This window comes from Egretta garzetta, unplaced genomic scaffold (assembly GCF_000687185.1).
Source record: "Egretta garzetta isolate BGI_Z169 unplaced genomic scaffold, ASM68718v1 scaffold202, whole genome shotgun sequence".
Taxonomy (NCBI): Eukaryota; Metazoa; Chordata; class Aves; order Pelecaniformes; family Ardeidae; genus Egretta; species Egretta garzetta.
The window spans coordinates 294,231-307,966 of NW_009258891.1; the positions used below are offsets into that span (position 1 = coordinate 294,231).

At 57.0% G+C, this 13,736-nt stretch overlaps 1 protein-coding gene across 1 annotated transcript in view; it reads right to left on the reverse strand.

Moving 5' to 3' along the window:
* PPFIA4 (PTPRF interacting protein alpha 4) overlaps positions 1–13,736 on the reverse strand; it is a 33,022-nt gene that overhangs the window by 13,019 nt on the left and 6,267 nt on the right. Inside the window, 15 exon segments of the mRNA XM_035889704.1 lie at positions 110–145; positions 279–516; positions 972–1,177; positions 1,430–1,571; positions 3,601–3,692; positions 5,035–5,097; positions 6,591–6,722; positions 7,643–7,722; positions 8,365–8,503; positions 8,627–8,773; positions 9,224–9,445; positions 9,877–9,972; positions 11,085–11,159; positions 11,774–11,938; positions 12,065–12,235. Coding sequence (XP_035745597.1) covers positions 110–145; positions 279–516; positions 972–1,177; positions 1,430–1,571; positions 3,601–3,692; positions 5,035–5,097; positions 6,591–6,722; positions 7,643–7,722; positions 8,365–8,503; positions 8,627–8,773; positions 9,224–9,445; positions 9,877–9,972; positions 11,085–11,159; positions 11,774–11,938; positions 12,065–12,235 — 2,004 coding nt within the window.

Genomic DNA, 13,736 nt, shown 5'->3' on the forward strand with positions numbered 1-13,736 from the left:
GTCCCCAGCTCCATCCCGCGCCTGCTGCACCCTGACCTGGTGTGGACAAAGCCAGGAGCAGGCTGGAAAAGGGGCTTGGACAAAACCCAACGGGATGGGAGCCACTCACTAGCAGTTTCCTCCGGTGCTTCCTCAAGTCGCTGGGCTGATTGCAAGGGGGAAAGCGAGAGAGACACAGAAAGGGGGGCAGTTAATGGAGAACCCCCGCGCAGAGGAGCCCCAGGGCCAGGTGTGCCAGGCTGGCAGACAGCAAAAATGGGCACCCCATTCCACATCACCCTCCCACACACCCATACGTCGAGGTCCTGTGCAGCGCTGCGGGAGGAGAGCTTTGGGGTGGAGCGGCCACTGAGCGGTGGGGATGAGCTGGCCAGGGACAGGGCTGTCAGCGAGGTGGGGATGGAAGCCCTTTTGCAGAGCTGGGTGAGGTTGAGGCCTTCCATGCTGCCGCTTGTGACACGGGTCTCCAGCTCCTCCGCTCGGAGCTCGGTGGACTCCTTCTCCTCTTGGATCATCCTGGGGGAGCAGTGGGGCTCAGGGCTCCTGGCTCCCCACCTTTCTGGGGAGTCATCTCACACCTCCCAGCCATGGGATCTCCCTACCCTGGGGAAATGCATCTTGGGTGCTGTGACTCAAGCACCCGATCTCCAGGAATGGCAGCAAGACCCATCGGGATCCACATAAACCAATGCTGAGACACGCCACGATTTCTTTTAATATTCCTGGGGGACACTTTTTTTAAATAATGATCCATTCTGTGAGCCAGCACTGGTGCAGCTGAGGGACAGGGAGCCAGGTCCTGGAAGGACCAAGCCCTGTGGCTGGATGTTCTGGAGCCATTTCCCTGGCTGAAGCCGGGCCAAGACCTCAATTTTAGGGCATCAGAGCCTCCTCCCACCTCCTGGCAGTTTGTTGCCCCCTGGGAGCCGTTTCAGAGCAAGGCAGTGGTGGGTTTTGGCCATGGTCACTACCTGATCTCTTCATTGATGGCATCCAGCTGCTCCTGGAGCATCATGGCCAATGTCTGGGCGTCCGAGTGCCCACCAGGGGAGAGCACGTCCATGGAGCTGAAGAGAGTCTCGCGGTCATCCTCATCCACATCAGAGATCTCGGGATCACTGTCGAAGGCGTGAGGCCCTGTGGCCAGGACGCTTCCTGCCTGGGCTTGCTCCCAGTCCTGGGGGAACAAGGTCCATTGGTCTCCCATGGCACCCCCATGTCTCCAAAAGCCAAACTGGTGGCCTCCACACGGCAGTCACACCCCAACACATCCCCAGTGGGGAAACCCTTCCAACTATGTCACCCTCATCCTCTCACCAGGTTAAGGAAATTGCCCCACGTCCCCAGATCAGGGAAGGGTGAGACCAGCGTGCAAGGCAAGAGGAGGCCCCAACCCCAACTGATGCCATGATGGTTTGAAATGGATTACCTTGGCTGGCTCCTCTCGCCGAGCGGCGAATCGGCCCTTCTGCGCCCGCGGCAGGCCCGGGGCTGTTCCGAAGGGCTCGGCGGGGGCATGGACCACAGCACTCAGTGGGAAGCGCAGGTCCGTGGCGCTGCCCATATGGGACCTGGGGAGAAAGAGCCCTGTTGCGGACATTGCTCTGTGCATGGATGCCCCCGTCCCCAGGCTGCTCCCCTCGCAGCCTGGACTAGCTCGGGACAGAGGAGGAGGACGAGGCCACTCCGGGATGCCCACCCCAGCTCTGTATGTAATGATGCAAAACCAGGCTCTGCAAAAAGGCGCCCCGTTTCCCGCGCGCTGGCCCTGGAGATGTGCTCATAGACTGTAGGAAGCTCAGCCCTGGGCCCTACCCTGCTGCTGCCTCCCCCGTGGCTGCAGAACCCACTGAAGCATGCAGCCAGTTCTGGCCAAAACCACCCCGCATGGTGGGGCTGCGGTGAAGCCGTGGGCTGAACAGTCCCCTCCTGTCCTTCCCTCTCGAGAACAGCTTGCACCCCCCAAAATGTACAGCATGCCTTGTGCCTGTCTTCTCCATCCCCACGGAACTGGGGCCAGCCAGGGAGCTTTTCTCCTTCTTTTTATGTTTTTTTCAACATTTTAATGAAAAAGAAACCCTGATGAATAAAATCCCATTTGAAACAGATCTTGCTGGTGCAGGGGCATGAGCACTGTTTAGCATCTCCCAGCAGAAACCAGCTGGGACTTCTTCATCCTCCTCCTCCATGCTCGGGCTGGTGCTTGGGAGCGGGTGTCCCCATGCCAGGCAGAGCAACGCAGCAGCTGCTGTTGGATACAAGGCCACTTTTTGCTGCTCGTGGTACTCGTTGCCTATCTCCATGTTTCCTGGTTGCTCCTCCTCGCCCTGAAGACCCAACCACGCAGCTGAGCAAAGCACCCTCCCAGAGCACAGGGTCAGTGCTCCCTGTACGCATTGCCATAGGAAGCGTGAAGGTTTTTTTGATTTAAGATGACAAAAGCAGTTGTCCAGAGCAGATCAAGGGTTTTCCACCACGGTAGGACTGGCTTCCAGTGCAGATACAGACCTGGGGTCCCCACCCCAGCATCCTACCAAGCCCAGACAAAACCGCTAACACGAGCAGCTTGGCTTGGCGTCAGCTTGGTGTTTGCAGACGAAGGCACAGCCCAAGTTTCAAGGGGATTTAAGCTGTGGAGCCCCTGACAAGCTGCTCCCGAGCTAAAAACAGATAAAGGCGCCTTAGACAAAAGCTGACATTTCAGCTGGGGGATTATTCTGGCCTCTGTAACTCAATCTTTCTGCTGAATTTTCCTCCAAGAAATTAAAAAAAAAAAAAAAATCGCCCATCCTGTTCTTACAGACCCATACAAAGAGGTCCCACTCATGCTCCAGACACTCCTCTGACACTCAGCTATCCTTCATCTTCACAAGCCCTTCCTTGCTCTCCCCATTTCTTCTCTCCCTGACAGACACGGGGCCTCCAGGCCTTTTACATCTCTGCCACAGCTGCTGACAGATTTGAAGCTGGTTACACCAGCTCTGTTCCATCTTTTCCCTGCTGGTGGCTGCTCTCATTCTGCTGGAAGCTGAGACCCGATGGACTCGCCTCTCCTCCTGGTGCTCTGGGCTGGGACCTCCCCATCTCCCAGCTGACTTTAAATGAAAGGGTATGGGAGGACCATGGCAGAGAGGAGGGGGAAAAAGGGGGGGATTCACCCTCCTTTGCCTACAACACCTCAAAAGAGATTCCTCCTTCTCCACCAGCCCATCCCCAGCATACCACAGGTGGAAAGGCTTTCGGTGAACATACAGTCTCCACAGAAAATTAAGCCTGAAGCCCTTTGCACAGAAAAAGAAGTGATGCCCCGTGATTTTTTTGCCCTTAGAAGAGCAAATTTTGGGCTACTCAGTTGGCCTGGGCTATTCTCAGCAGTCTGTGTCCCACCCCAGGACAAATCCATGGTAGGGACAGCATGGCTGGAGCCAATCCTGCTGCGATGAACCACCCTGCAGCTCTACACTGAGGCTTGGTGAAACCAGAAATGCCTGATGCCAACAGCATTTTGAGACACTACAAGAAAAATGCCCCCAAAGCCGTGGGTGCAGGATGCAAGCAGGCTGTGCACAGGCTGGCGGCATTTTGGCAGGCAGCCCTTACCTTGCGTGCACGGTCTCCACAAATGTCCCACTTCTGGTCTTGAGCTGATCGACTTCCAGCCTCAGTTTGTCGATCTCGTCAGACAACCGCCGCTGTTCAGGGCAAGACAAGAGACAGGCAGGGGTTGGTTTTGCTCTGAAGAGCAGCCAGGTTTGGGGCAATCCGCGTCCTTAGCTATTTCCAGGTTTATATTCCCTTTAAAAAGCCCCATCCCAGGTTTAAAGCACCTTTGACACATCGGTAAAGAAACAGCTCATGCAGGCGACAGTGAATGATGATGCTGGGGTGATGCCGCGAAGGGAGGAAGTGATCACAGGCCAGACAGACAGACACGCGCGTGCTCGAAGCAATGCTGGTTTGAGAGATGAAGGAAAATCAGTCCCACTGGGATGCTCTGGTTTTGCTCCAGACTGCATGTGGCAAAGGGCTGGCAGCGAGGGACCCGCTAGCCAAATCTGATGCTGGCCCGTCCCTCCTGCTGCCAGCCCCAGCCCCATCGGGAGCCCGTGCCTGCGCTAAGTGGCTGTGCTGTCCTGCGGGAGAGGCGAGGGGGGAGGCTTCGGGCGGGCAGGGAGGCAGGGGAGCCAGGATCCTCCAGGCACAGCAGGATCCAATCCTGCGGGCAAACAGGGTGGACCAGGGTGGGCAACATGCAGGCAGCACCATGCGAGTCTTCGAGCTTTGCCTCTGCCTGGAGCTGAGCAGCCGTGGCTGGGAGGTGTGAGTGGTCCCCACACATCCTCACCGTGTGGGCAGGGAGCATCTGGGAGAGGAAGGCCCTGGGCAAGGGGGAAAGCAGCCCCCTGATTCCCCCAACCATGCATGAGACATGGGGCACATCCCAAAAGCTCTTGTTGCTTCGAAAAGCTGCAATCCTCCAACTTTCCAGCACAGGCCAACGTGGATTCGTGCTGCAGACCCTACCTAGATGCTTTATCTGAGAGCAGGCGAATGCGAAAACCTACGGGGCCTTCAGCAAGGTGGGGGCATGGAGCAAATCTTCCTCCCAGTTCGAGTGAGGGGGTCGAGAAAGCCCTGGGGCAAAGGGGCTGTGGCTGCCCGAGCATCACTGCCCCTCGCAGCCAGGCTGCACCAAGGAGCGCTGGGGTAAACCCTCCTCTAGACACGCGGGCGAAGCCACCCCGGTTTCGCTGTTGTCCTCGGCGGGGGGTCAGGGATGGATGAGCGTGATAGAAATATGGAGACGGGACTGAACGTGCCTGTTAGGGAACTGAACCGGGGGTCTCCGGGGAGGTGGGTGGCAGCTTCCATCCAGCCACTGCGTGGGTTAGTTTGTGGCCTCCTGCTGCTGGGTGCTTTGGGATCCCAGCTCCTCCGAAACTAGGGTATTTTAAGAGGCACGACTGCCACTAGCTGGGGATTAGGAGTGAGGAAGCGCAGTCACTAGGGCAGGCTCCCTGCAGCAGCATTTACCTTGTCGTGCTGGTGTTCCTCTATCTGCTTTTGGGTATTTTCCAGCTCTTGTAACAATGTGTTCTTTGAAAAACAAAACAAAAGAAAAGGGAACAAAAACAGGAAAGAAAAAGAGAGACCGTTTAGAAAACGGCCACGTGGCCTCCCGGGAATGGGCAGCATGGAATCGCTGCGTGGATGGTATGACGGACGCCGGGCAGGAGGGATGCAGCGGCTCCCTGACCTGTTCCTCACCTACCTGCCTGCGAACCGGTCTTCTCTGCAACCCTCCTGCTCCTTAAGGGGGGCTGCTGTAGCTCAACTCTTGCCCCACACTGGGGCCGGGGCACGGCCATGGAGGGCAAGCGGTGATTAGAGATTTGATGGGCAGGGCTTGAAGATTAGGAAATGTGTCTGAGAGGAGATCAACTCCTCGAGCAGCTGTATCAAGGGCAAAAATGTCCCCTACATCTAAGCTAGGGAATAGGCAGGGGAAAAGAAGATGCATTTGCAACAGCCTGACCTCATGCTCTTTTTTGGCAGGTACTGGCAGCCAAATAGCATCATTTTTGCCCATGGAAGACCTGGAGAAACTCTCTGGGTGAGCTGGTGCTGCAGCAGGCTGGGGAGCAGACAATGCCCCTTTGCAAGCTGCTACTGCTCTGGTCCCTGTTGCTTGCTGGGGTGGGAATTTGGACTCAGCCCCATGTGTTGGGTCCTGCTTTTTATCCAGAGCCACTCAGACATTTGCTGAACAACTGGGGATGCTGGCACAACCAGGTCTGGTTGGGGACAGGAGGCACAGAGCAGCAGGGAGACAGACCTGGTCCTAGAGGGATCAGCTGGGGGATGCAACCCCTCTGTGCTCTGACTTGCTTAGGGGGCCTTGGTCCCTGCAGGAACCCCATCAGAGGTGAATTATCAAGGGCTGACCTCCCGTTGGCATTGCGAGGTTAATCCTTGCTCTGAGCCACCTGCTCTCCCAGCTAATTGCAATCATGCTGGGGCAGCAGCAGCTCCAGCTGGCTCCTCAAAGGAAAGCCCAGTGCCCCAGGAGGAGCGGGGTGGGAGCTGGAAGGCTGCTCATGGACCCTGCCCTGGCTCAGAGAAGGCAAATCAGTCCGGGTTTGGAGGGCAGGAAGGTTTCAAGGCAGCATGTGGAGGGGATGGGCAGGTGGGAGGGAATGAACACTGCATTTTCTCCTGCAAAATGCAGTAAGGTTTTGCTCCGACAGCTGGGCACAGGCTGCAGTCATGGCTGCGCCAGACGAGACACAGGGAAGCGAGGGAATGGAGCAGGACAAATCCTGCTGCTGTCAGAGGTGAAAGGCGGTGGGAAGTGGGTCTCCCCAGGTGAGGGCTGGCTGGAGGCGAGGGTACGATGCAGAGCACGCTTCCCTGCACCCCCACCAGCCCCAGCACCCAGCTGGCATCCTGCATGTGAGCATTTCTCCATCCCTCCACAGGTACTGCCAAACCCCTGGGCTGTGGCTGGCCAAGGCTCTGTGCCGGAGGGGCTGAAGACCCCTCAACCCCCCACCAACCCCCCAGAGGACCCCCCGCCCCTCAGCCAGTACCTTCTCCTCCAAGGCTGCCATCCTCTCCTTCAGGTGCAGCTGCAGCCGCTCATTGGACTCACTCAGCAGACGGTCCACGGTGTCTGAGAGCCGTTTGTTGTGCTCCTCATTCATTTTCTCCCGCTGGCGGGCCTGCCACAGCAAACAGCAACCGGTCACATCAGATCCAGCGGATCTGCTCCTCCTGCCATCCCATGCCCACTGGTGGTGTTAGAGCTGATCTACCAGGCCCAGCTTTTGGGGGCAAATTCACCCCTTACAGCACAGATCAGACCCTCTGCTGGGGCTCTGCTGATCTCTGCCATTTCCCAGCCAGGGATGATGAGGGAGAAAAGACAGGATCCAAAGAGATCCTGCCTGCCTGACCCTCAGGGAAGTCTGACCTATGTATCTGCCAGAAAAGCCACACTGGGGGCACATTCCAGACCCCAATGGGGGCAAATCCTCTGGATTTTCAAAGGTGTCTCCAAATCTCTGCCCTAGGCCAAAACAACCAGGGGCTTCCCCAGGGGCACACGCTGTAATACCACCTGGGTGACCCAAGAAATGGGCATCACAACCTCCTGGGTGGGCAGCCCAGCCGCTGGCTAAGGAGCACAGCAGGGATTGTGCTTCCTGGGACACATCAGCTCGGCCTCCCTGTCTTCCTGAGGGGCAACACCCTTTGCTCCCAGCACCCATTGGTCTTGCCCTGCTGCTGATCCAGGCTGGGGGGAATTGCAGCTGGAGCTTCCCCCTCCACCCTCTATTTGGGGTCCCAGCTTGGCCCAGGGGGTGATGCTGGGACAGGAGTGGATGCAGCACATCAACAGCAAGACTTGGATGCCTGGGAAATGACAGCAGAGAATCTCATGAGCTCCTGGGTGGCTTTAGTTTAAGAGTTCCTGGATGGGAAAGGATTAACCAGTCTCCTTTCCCCATCCTGCTTCAGAGACACCAGCAAGCCAGCCCTCTGTGGTGTGCCCAGGTACCCAACCCCCATGGGCAAGGGGGGAGCCAAGGCTGGATCAGGACCCGCAAGGACTCCCCTGTCCACGCTGAGCAGTGCTTACCCTGGCCAGCTCCTGGTTTTTCTCCTCCAGCTGACTCTCCAGCTGCCGGAGGTGCTCCTCGATGCTCCCATGCCTCTCTTCTGCCTGGGAAAAGCAGAGCAGCGCTCTCGGATGCCGCTCCCCAAAACCATGCAGGCCTTCCTGCATCCCTCCCTCCCCCTCTCCATCCCTGTCCGTGCATCCACATCCTTCCCCGGGATGCAGTGGTCCCTCCTGCCGCCTGCATCCCCACCATGGTTCAGTGTGCTGTGAGCCCAAACCAGCCCTGCTAGCAAGGTGATGGGGGATGGAGGTGCTCTGTGAGTGACTTGGCACCCGTTCCAGCACCCGGGAGGGGCAGGGCTTGCTGCATCCACACCTCCCTCCAGGCCTACACCCTCCCAGATCCAGTCTGGGTCTTTCATCTTCCTCCTCATCCCAGAGTGGTCCCAGCACAAGCTGAAGGCCACTCAGACCGAAGGGCCATCTCTGCCTTGGGGAAAGGAGCTGAGGGAAGGGAGCAAACCCTGCACATGCAGGACAGATCAGGAGCTTTAAAAACCATGCATTGTCCCTGCAGCCGCAGGAGAGGCAGAGGGCAGCGAAGCTGAAAGGCTGGAAATGAGAGCAGGGTGCCCTGGGACTGCCAGGGACACCATCACAGCACGGGGGTCGCCAGGTCTGCCCTCTTCCTCTGGTTCCTGCACTCTGCTCTGGCTCTGGTCCCTGATCACCCTGCACACTTGCCTTGGTGAGCGCGGCGATGCGCTGGGCCAGCTCCGCTTCCACCTCGGGCAGCGTCTCCGCCTTCCGCATCGTTTGCTGCAGCTTCTGCTCCGCCAGCTCCAGCAGCTCCTGCAGGTGCCGGGCTTTCTCCTCGCACTGTGGGACAGAGCAGGATGTGTGCCTGGTGCTGGGGCTTGCCTGCCTGTCCCATCCCCAGCACCTCCTTCTCCCTCCCAAGTCCCCAGGGTAGTGGGAGCCTTTGGGTCCAAGCTTTGGTACCTGGCGGTGCAAGGACTCCTTGTTGGCCAACTCGCTTTCCAGCTTGTCGTTGAGGTCATGGATGGAGGTGGCTTCTCTCTGGGCTGCCAGGTAGCGTTTCTCCAGTGTGGTGATCCTCTCCTCCATGTCCTCTTTCTGAGCCAGGGCCTGGGGAAGTGGTAGGGCTGTCACATCCTGATCTGTGACCACTCATATGGGAACCACTGGGACACCCAGCTCCTGTGAGCCTGGGACACACCCAAGTCCAAGCATGCAATGAAAACCCTGCCCTGCACAGGAATGAGGGACAGCAGAGTGGGAGAGCAATAAAGGGAGAGTCAGGCAATCACAGAAAAACCTTCTAGCACGGACACAACTCACTGCCCCGGGTCTGCAGCACACCTGAGTATCTTGGTGTCTGCTTATAACCTCAGGCAAGTCCTGCTGATGGACTTGGGGACAGTCTCCCAAGGGCAGTGGCCTTTTTTGGGGAATGTTGGCCTTCACCCTGCATACAATAGGGATTAAAATCCCTTCCCAGCCCAGAGCATGTGGAAGCTGCTGTGAATGCCTCTGCAACTGCAACAGGCTTGGCAGTGCAAGAGGGGAGTCTCTAACCTCTCGGAGGTCCCTCTGGTACTTGCTGCTCATCTCCTCCGATTTAATCAGATCCTTCCTGGCGGTGCCCAGATCCTCCTCCAGCTCGGCGACGCTGGCAGCCAACGCAGAGATGCGCTCCTTGGCCTGGACCACTTCGAAATTCTGCTTCTCCAGGAGCTCCTGCAGCTCCACCACCCGCCCTGCCTCATCGTCTGGGTGGACGGAGCCATTGGAGAGCCGCTGCAAGGCAGCAGAGAGGGAGGTGGATGCCGGGCTGCCCCAAAGCATGGGCTGGCATTGCCTGTGGCTATGCAATGGGGAAACATGGCCCTGCAGGGACCCAGTGAGGTGGTGGGGAGGGGAGACGTGGGGCTCTGGGACCCCCATCAGCAGTCTTCGTTAGCCAAGGATATGGCTTCTCACAGGCACGATGGAATAGGGATGCTGAGGGCTTCCCAGATCGTCTCTGGGAAGCAGAGCCCCTAGGAGCATCTGAGTGGGAGCACAAATTCCCCTCCATTCAGAAATGGCCTGTATCCACCAGAAAGGGCATTTCCCAGGGGGCTGGACCCAGGGAAGAGGGAAAAAAGTTTTAGCACCCTGGAGCCAGTGACAAGGGGATTGGAGAAACAATGTGAGCATGGTCAGAGCAGGGCTTTTGGGGCTCTCACCTTCCAGGGAAGCTTCTGCGCTGGCTCCTTGGGTTCCCTCTCATCTCGCTCACCCACCGGGGCCTCCCGCGTGGTGCCTTGCTGCAGAGCTGCCACCTGCATGACAACAGGGCTTAATTAATGAGAGAAAGCAGATGAGACCAGCTGGTCTGGCCACGGGTGAGGCCAGCCCCTGGTGCACCCAGGTCAGCAACTAGCTTCCTGCTGGCTTCCTCCACCATCATATTCAGCTAGTGCCTACGGCTGGGGGGAAATGGGATGGATAGGGTGAGGCAGAGAGGGGAGGGCAGAGACGCTGTGAAGGCTCAGCACTGATGGAGGATGAAGCCATGTCTTGCATGAACACAGCGGTGCTTGCTACAGGCCTGAGCTCCAGCAGTGAGGTTTTCCTGGTGAGCCCTCGGGGACCTGAGACCTGCACCCCAGGACTCCCCCCCAGCTCATTTCACTCGTTTGCAGGCAGACAGACTCCAAACCTGGTGCAGACGTAGCCAGCAGGAGCAGGGGACGAACACCAACATCACACCCTGCTCTGCTGGGGGAGGATGGGGAAAGGTCCCTGGCAAGGTGACGAAAGCCAGGCACTGGATGCCTCCCCACTGAGCCTGGGGAAGCACCGTGAGACACATCCTGGGAGCTTGAAATAAGAGCAACGACCAGGCAGAGGCTATAAGGATGGCTCTTTCCTTTTGGCAGTGGTGGCTGGGCACAAACTTCAGGAAGGAAACCAGGGTTACCATCTCTCCAAGATGAGACGGGTTAGATGTTGGGGACAGTCCCCATGCCAGGGCCTGAGCAAGGAAGGAGGTGGGGGATGCAAGATGACGTGTTCGGAGAAGCAAGGTTTGGGTCTCTGCTCAGGCAGGGGAAACCCCAAATCATTCTCAGCCCCCTGAAATGATTCAAGTTCAGGTTGCTTTTGTCAATGAAATGAACACCAGACAGCAAAACAGAGGAAGCCTTGCCTGCAAGGCAAATGTTTCCAAGACACTTACAAGGTTTCTTTAAATACAGACAATCCTTCATGTAAACAGCAATTTTAGAATAAAAGCCGTCTATTAAAAATGCCCAAACGCCATTTCTCTGATCTGCACCATCATTTGAGGATTGTATTTCAGCAAACTCAGCGTGAATTCACAAATGTGACACAGAGCAGTCCCAGCCCAGCGGGTGCCCCAGCGAGGGCCCAGGGTAGGCTGCCCTCTTACCTGCCGATGGGCATCCACCAGCTGCTCCTCCAAGGTTGCCACTCGCTCTAAGGCTGCTCGCAAGCGTTCCCTGACCTGCAGTCATGTAAGATAATGGGAAAGGCCATTATTTATCTGTCATGAGGGTGCCTGAGATCTAGGCAAGCTCCTAGCCCCTTTCCTCTGGCTGACAGCAAGGCTCAGGTGGATTCACAGCCAGGGCACGGGCTCAGGGATGCTCCAGCCCATTGCCTAGGAGAGCAAAAGCATGCTGGGAGAGGAACAGCCTGGGCCAAGCTGACAGACCTAGGGCCAGGACAGCTTGAAGACATTTTTTTTAGCAGAGCAAGGAGATGCTTGAGGCAAATGAATCAGGAGGAACCATCAGAGTTCTAACACAAAGACTGAACCAGGGTGCCAAATGCCAGCACTCACCACCACCATGTGAGTGACCTGGGGAAGCAAGTTCCCCGTCCCCAACAGCCTCAGACCCACAGCATCCACTCAATAGCCCCACCAGCTCCTAAAACGAGGGTGCTGCAGCTTTTGGATATCCAAGACCTTCCTATTGAGGGACTCCGTGTCACCACGCAGCTTAACAACAAAAAATGGCATCCAGCAGGAGGGAGAAGGAGGGTTGGGAGAAGGTCAGCTCTGAGCAGGGGACACTCACGGAGTGAGCTGGGAGAGGTCCCAGCAGCCTGTCTCACCTTTTCATCTAGCGCCTTGTGATGCTCAAAGAGTGACTTGAGTGCCTTGAGCACCTCCACCTCACTGGAAACCCCGGACGGCGACTGGGCCTGACGCTTGACCACGGTCATCCTCAGGGACCGCTCATGCCTCGACACCAGGCACTCCAGGTGCTCCAGCAAGAGCTGCAAGAGGGCAAGCATGAGGGTCTCAGCACCCTGGGGGCTGGCGATGCCGATATCGGCCCAGCAGCCTGCAGTGTCCCACGTTTCTGAGGACCGAAAGCCAGACAGCAGGTTTTATATGCTTACCCGGGTGTTATTGCGCTCGGCTTTCAGCTCCGAGATCTCCTCTTCCCTCTCCAGGAGCTGCTCCCGGCACGCACTGAGCTCCCGCGTCAGCGTTGCAAACTCCTGCAGAAATCAGGGCACAGCCGTGAGCAGGGAGCATGGGATGGAGACGGAGCCAGCGTCCCGGCCCCGCTGCCAGGACCTCCAGCACAGAGCATTTCCCATCCAAACCCAAGCAGTGAGAGATGGGGGCACCAAGGGGAACATTGAGAAATTGGTGGAGAAGCACAGCCAGGCTGGGAGGTGATCATGGAGGTATTCAAAAGCCGGGCAGATGAGGTGCTTACGGACTGGGTTTAGTGGTGGGATGGCAGGGGTAGGGGAACGGTTGGGCTTGATGAGCTCAAAGGGCTTTTCCAACCTAAACAATTCTGTGATTCTATTCCTGGCTTCCCTAAGTGCTCTGGGCAAGGGAGAACACAGCATCCCAATATTTGTCCATTTGGTTTGATGTCCAATGACACAAGAAACTGCTCTACAGCTCCAGAGGTGCTCGATGGCATTTAAAGCATCCCAGTCAAGGCCACCAGCATGCTTCCGTCCCCACCATCCCCTTGATGCAACCCAGCAGAGCACCCACCTTGGAGCATTCCATCAGGCTAAAACTCACCACAAAGCCACAGCAGGCCAGGATGGGTCCCCTGTCCCCAAGCCAGCCTCTGCCATGGCCTCAGGACCTGGCATCATCCAAAATCTCCTTCCAAAGGAAAGAGTAAGATCTGCCCCAGTCAGCATGTGGGGCCCCAGCGAGCTTCTTACAGGGCATCCCCAAGCCCCGAATCCCAGCTGAGAGAGATGGGGCGCAGCAGGAGATGTGGCAGGGGCCACCAGTCCCTGCTCCAGTCACCGCTCCCTCCAGGGAGGTGACAGCCAGCAAGGAAGAGCTGCGCACAGCACGATGCCAGAGCAGAGCTGCAAAGCTGCACCATCCTTTGGGACACGATGGGCTCCTCAGAAACAGCAATCGTCCTTACGACTGTGTCGGAGGGGAAAGGAAACCTGCTGTGAAGCTCCTAGGATGCAGGTGAGTTCATTTTCCCTTGGAAAAGGAAAACCAAACACCTGGGTTAGCCTAGGAGCACTCTCCCATTGCTCCCAGTTGCTCTTTCAGTCGCCAAGTGGTGCCGGGATTAAGCGACGTTTTGCAGCTGGGATTTTTTGGGGTTAAAAATGCAAATGCAGAAACGCTTCATGAATTCACACCAGTTTCACAGTGTTGTTGAGAAGAACTTAAAAAGGAAAAGGGTTTCAGAAGAAGCTGAGAAGGATTTGATTGAGCATTAACAAACCAAATTTCGACTGGGGGCTGAGAGCTGTTTTACAGCGTGAAATTCTCTTTCACTTTAATTTTGAAGTTAAACAAAGAAAAAGCCCTTCAAACTGAAGCAAAACGTTGAGGCTTAGGTTGAATCAAATGCTCTGCTCAGCTCAAAGTGAAACCTCTTGCAACAGCTGACATCCCTCCGAGAACACGAGAGCTTTTTAATCTCTGTTTGTGCCAGCTAGATTTTTCCCTCTCCCTTCCCACCCCAAACTGCTTGCACTGGTGTGGTTTTTAGCCTGGGGTTGGTGGGGTTGGTGGTGTCACTGGTGATGCTGAGACCCCACCGTGGGACAGGACCTGAGCATGCCG